The 5,980-nt window shown below is 37.6% G+C and overlaps 1 protein-coding gene across 1 annotated transcript; it reads left to right on the top strand.

Moving 5' to 3' along the window:
• Positions 1-4,771: 4,771 nt before the first annotated feature.
• LOC133048789 (large ribosomal subunit protein uL30-like) lies at positions 4,772-5,429 on the top strand. The gene has a single exon (XM_061132547.1). It carries the CDS (start codon positions 4,779-4,781, stop codon positions 5,427-5,429), a length of 651 nt encoding a protein of 216 aa, XP_060988530.1. The 5' UTR covers positions 4,772-4,778.
• The last annotated feature ends 551 nt before the right edge of the window (positions 5,430-5,980 follow it).

Raw genomic sequence — 5,980 nt, 5'->3', positions numbered from 1 at the left:
AACCCCATTGTAAAAAGGTCTAGATGGCTATTTTCTCATTAATTGACAAGTTCTGTAACTTGTCTGTGATTGATGTCCATGATCCAGGATGAAGGAGACCATAGAATATTCCTTGGCATCTGGTGATAGGCTCATCTTCTTTTTAATGACACATGCAAATGTTACCAACTCTTAAGTATACACATCTGAGTATGTACTTTTTAAGCCCATTGAAAAAATTTTAGAAATCAGAAAATCTTAAGGAATCACAAAAAGTCTAATTCACAGGATGTTGCTATTTAAGGTTGGCCTACTTGATTGCAAGCTCTTAGCAGCCAGGTTTTGCTTATTAATCTAAGCCTGTGCATTTCATTCTTTCTTTCTTTCTGGAACAAAGCAGTATCCTGAACATCATAATACTAACAAAATGTATAAAACCCAAATAATACCTGGTCTAGGAAGGTGATCAGAATATATGTCAGGTGGATCCATGACAAGAGGAAAACTGCAGAAATGTTTGTCAAAAGTTTGCATTTTAGCTCTCAAGCAGTCCATTAGTAAATGAGGCACAAAAGACTTCTTTTGTCCAGTTGGTTTATTTATGTTTTCATTTGTAAAATAGAGAAAACTGCCAAATTTCTAGGATCTGTAGTGAGGTTTTGCACATGATAAATTTTATTAAAGAATCTATAAATATATAAAAATATGGCTCAAATGTGTCACAAATAGAAAAACATGCAACATATTATATATGTAAATGTTATATATACATATATCTATGAATTGGTTTCAATAAAATTATCATATGTGTATATACTTATATATCTATAAATATATAGAAAAGAATAAATTCCTAGAAGGAAAGCAAATTTGTTATAAATAAAATAGTTACAAAGTTCAATGAAAGAATCTTCGAAGTAATAAAAATCAAAAATAAACAGAACAATATTTATGGCCAGGTGAGTAAGATTACCACCAAAGGCAGGAAGGCTATTAGCGCATAACTATGTCATAAATAAAAATGAAGTTTCAGTACAGAAGAGCAGCTTAATTCAAATTTTGAAAGCAAAGAATGTCATAAAATTCTATTAGCACATGGAAACAATTGTATACTTGCATCATTTTTGATCTGAATATGTGTTCTACTATTTGTTTTTATTTTAGCAAAAGTAAGATTTTTAGAGTTTACACTCAGACATGGGGAATTTTAGTATTAGTTTTTCCTATACAGTTAAACATAAAGTCACATAGATGAATAATCTATCAAGACCTATCACTTTACCTTTTGAACAGATTGCTTCTCACATGCAAGAGTTTTGAGTAGGTACCACTTTGTCTTGCATTTACAATTGATGAATATATAATACATTTGCATGGCTCAGAATTCACAGTGATATAAAATGGTATACATACAATAGCAAGTTCACAACTTTTCTTGAACCCGTTAGAGTGCTGAGATTGCAAGGTGACTAACTGGCCCCCAAAAAAAAAAGTTCCGGAGCTTGCAGGAAAACATATGATATGAGCAGTGGCTTACCAGAACGAGATGCAGCTGGACAATAAGGGTTAAGCTGTGATTGTGGCCAAATCAGTGAAGACTGAATGTGCCCTGGCAGAGGGTGAAGGCCCTGGGAACTGCAAATACTGGGGGAGTCTGCCAACTGAAGACTCAGAAAATGTTGTCATATTTCAGAGATTCAGAGAAAGTTTCCCTTTTGATGCAGAACTAAAGGAGGAAAACAGCAGCTGCTGTGGGAGCATCACAAAGCTCAACTGAGATATTTCTTCTCTATCTTTCCTACGAAACCAAGAACCTTACCCTATGCCTGGGATGGGTAGGGGTGGGAGAGATGCGCACCCACTGGTACTCTTTGATCTCTGGTGATAAAGCATTGCATATTGGGGAAAGAAATAGGAAGTAAAAAAGCTTCAAGCCCTGGAGGAATGGCATAAAGAGGTACTGGATTCATAACTACAAAGCAAAGTTACAGGACTGAGAACTGGGGACACAATACCTAAAATAAAGACTTACTCAAGAACAACCACACCCACCCTAATGCCCTGCCGAAAGCACATACCCCAGGAAAAGAAACATCAAGTAAAATTTGCAAAAAAAACAGATCTTCACTTAGGCCTAGTGTAGAGATAAGACCAAAAGTTAGCATGAAATAGGCAATTGAAAGAAAAAACCCTCTGAAAGCCCCTACCCTAAACACAAATGTCATTAGAAGAATATGAGATGGATGGTACCTTGAGAGTAACCATAGCAACAATAAGCCTGAAAACCGGATTTTGATAAGTGAAATAAATTTCTTCCCGCCAAAGTCCTAACAGAAAGAAAATCATACTTATTTCCAAGCATAAAAACTATTTACTTTAATCTCTCCCTACACAAGATATCCATCTTCCAGGAATACATTAGGAAGCATACAAAAAGGCAAGGGAAAAAAGCACATTCCTAAGAAACAGAGCAATCATTAGAGCCAAACTCTTATATGACACAAGTATTGGAAGTATCTGAAAGGGGATTTGAAAATGCTGATCATTAATATGTAAAAGGCTGTAGGAAAAATGCGGACAACATGCAAGATAGGGGGTCAAATTCAGCAGAGACATGGAGATTATAAGAAAGATTTAAATAGAAATACCAAAAATTCAAAACACAATGACAGAGATGAAAAAAATATCTTCAACAGGCTTAATAGCAAACTGGGCACAGTCAAGGAAAGAATCTGCGTACTTGAAGGTGGGTCTAAAGAAATCACCCAAGATAGAATGCAGACTATGAAGAAGGAACCTAGAGAAAGTAACTCTGGAAAACAATGTTTTGACTGGACAATTTAAGGCTTGGGACACAAAAAACTGTAAAGAAACATTGTAGTCTAGTTGGGAAATGTGTTTTACACACATATGATCAAACTGCTTTATAAGAGTTTTAGGTTTGAACAAATAAATAAGTTGCAGATTTCTCGCTGTTGGAGAAAAATCAGGGTGCATGTTGAAAAGACTCCCTTCATGGATCACAGCCTTGTCATGGCGAGGGGGTTTACAAAACTCAGTGAAGCTATGAACCATAATGTGCAGGTTCATAATGTGTCCCACCAAAGATGGATGGGACATAGTGAAGAGTTCTGGCAAAACATAGTCCCTTGGAGGAGGGAATGACAAACCACTCCAATATTCTTGCTGCGAGAACATATAAAGAAGGCTTGAGTGCTGAAGAATTGATAATTTTGAATTGTGGTGCTGGAGAAGACTTTTGAGAGTCCTTTGGACAGCAAGGAGATCAAACCAGTCAATCCTAAAGGAAATCAACCCTGAGTATTCATCGGAAGGACTGATGCTAAAGCTGAAGCTCCAATACTTTTGGCCACCTGATGTAAAGAGTTGACTCATCAGAAGAGACCCTGATGTTGGGAAAGATTGAAGGAAAAAGGAGGAGGGGGCAGCAGAAGATAAGATGGTTAGGTAGCATCACCAAGTCAATGAACATGAATTTGAACAAACTCTGGGAGATAGTGAAAGACAGGGAAGCCTGGCATGCTGCAGTCCATGGGGTCGCAAAGAGTCAGACATGACTTAGCAACTGAACAACAACAATACCATGTTGAAAGCACACAGAATCCACAATTAAAAAGAACTTTTTGACGAAGGCCAAAATAATTAAGGCAACAACGTAAATAGTCATAGTAGTAGTATTACAGGATTTTATAGGATTTTAAGACCAAAATAAAACAAATGTCCATGAATCTGAGACCTTCATTTTTTGGTCCAATATGTAAGCTGGTTGGAAATCATTAGTTCTACCCTTACAATAAGAAAAGTGCTAGAGAAATGGAAAATCCATGACTTTCTTACATGCATCAGAAACTAAGTTCACAGGACAACCTGCATTCCCAAAGTCCAGAGAGATAAAGTACTTGATATTTGCTTACCTGAAGCAGAAAGCGTCAGCCAAAGATCACTTATCTAGTAAAAATTGGGAATTGCCAGAGGTGACAGAGACTATCCCCAACTTTCACAGCTTTTCCTCCAGGAATACCAATATGTTTTCCTTGGAAGACCTGAGAAAGCTCCTCAAGAATCTCTTAAAGGATGAAGTTCTCCCAGACCTTCTTCTCTAAATAAAGACCTAATCTCCAGGATAAAGGACATCACCAGAGAGCAATTCTGAGAACTTAGCTTGGAGAAAGGAAATCCACCTTAACTCTAGCTTGATCCTGCCTTCCCATCTCAATTAAGGAGGAAAAAAGCCAAAGTTAACATGAAAGATGGCTTCAAGGAAGTATACTGGAAACACTGGGATTGGAGAGGGGATTGGGGGCCAGGAGACACAAAAGCCCTATTCCTGGAGAGGAGCAGAAATACTTCATAGGGCAAACCTCTGAGACACAGGCCCATTGAAAGACTGAGACTTAATCTGAAGGTGAAAGAACATCTTCTTTTCCTTCATTACCTGTCACAACACTAACAAACCTCCAGAAATAATAACAATGGATTAAAAGTTAAAAACTTCAAGGCACGGATTCTCTCTAAGAAGAGCACGTGAGGAAACTGAAAGGTAAGAGGGAAGGGAAAACAAGATCACTAGAGCAAGCCAAAGCCTCTGGTGCCTATAACTAAAACAAACATTAAATGTGTCCCAACTCTTAGCCAGATTACCATGAATCTCATACAGATGTCCTGTTTATCTCAGTAGCTATTACCCTGTATTGTATGTCTGATCTCAACAAGGCATGCCAGAAGGCAAGAAAAAATACCGTCTAAAGAAACAAAGCACCTCTTTCCCGGCTGGAACCATGGAGGCTGCAGAAGAGAAGAAAAAGAAGATTCCTGCTGTGCCAGAAACCCTTAAGAAAAAGCGAAAGAATTTCGCAGAGCTTAAGATCAAGCGCCTGAGAAAGAAGTTTGCCCAAAAGATGCTTCGAATGGCAAGGAGGAAGCTTATTTATGAAAAAGCTAAGCATTACCACAAGGAATACAGGCAGATGTACAGAACTGAAATTCGAATGGCTAGGATGGAACGAAAAGCCGGCAACTTCTATGTACCCGCGGAACCCAAATTGGCATTTGTCATCAGGATCAGAGGTATCAACGGTGTGAGCCCAAAGGTTCGAAAGGTATTGCAGCTCCTTCGCCTCCGGCAGGTCTTCAGTGGCACCTCTGTGAAGCTCAACAAGGCATCAGTTAACATGCTGAGAATTGTGGAGCCATGCATTGCATGGGGGTACCCAAATCTGAAGTCTGTGAATGAACTGATCTACAAGCGTGGTTATGGCAAAATCAACAAAAAGCGAATTGCCCTGACAGACAACTCATTGATTCCGCGATCTCTTGGGAAATACGGAATCATCTGCATGGAGGATCTGATTCATGAGATCTATACAGTTGGAAAACGTTTCAAAGAAGCAAACAACTTCCTGTGGCCCTTTAAATTGTCTTCTCCATAAGGTGGAATGAAGAAAAAGACCACCCATTTTGTAGAAGGTGGAGATGCCGGCAACAGGGAAGACCAGATCAACAGGCTTATTAGAAGGATGAACTAAGGTATCTACCAGGATTATTTTTGTAACCTGGTCCATTAACAAACAATTGAAACAAATTAAAAAAAAGAAAGAAAGAAAGAAAGCATCAGAACCAGACACAAATATAAAAATGATGTTGCTATTATCTCACAGGAAATTTTAAACAATGACTATAATATGATAATAGCTTTCAAGGAAAAGTAGATGACACACAATATCAGATGGAATACCAGCTGAGATAAGGAAACTTAAAAAAAAATTAAAGGGAAATAAGAAGAAATAAAAATAAAAATGCAGTATTTGAAATGAAGACTGCATTTGATGGGCACATCATTAGACTGACTGATTAAAAAAAAAAAGCAGTGAGATTGAACATAAATAAATAGAAACTTCTCAAATTGAAGTGCAAAGAGGAAAATAAAGAAAAAAGTACAGGATATAACAGAACAGTTTAGAATAGAACAGAATATCTAAGA

This window comes from Dama dama, chromosome 29, assembly GCF_033118175.1.
Source record: "Dama dama isolate Ldn47 chromosome 29, ASM3311817v1, whole genome shotgun sequence".
Classification (NCBI taxonomy): domain Eukaryota; kingdom Metazoa; phylum Chordata; class Mammalia; order Artiodactyla; family Cervidae; genus Dama; species Dama dama.
This window is presented reverse-complemented; position numbering and strand designations above follow the sequence as displayed.

Coding starts and splice junctions, on each gene's coding strand:
- LOC133048789 (XM_061132547.1), top strand. CDS start 4,779: ATGGAGGCTGCAGAAGAGAAGAAAAAGAAGATTCCTGCTGTGCCAGAA.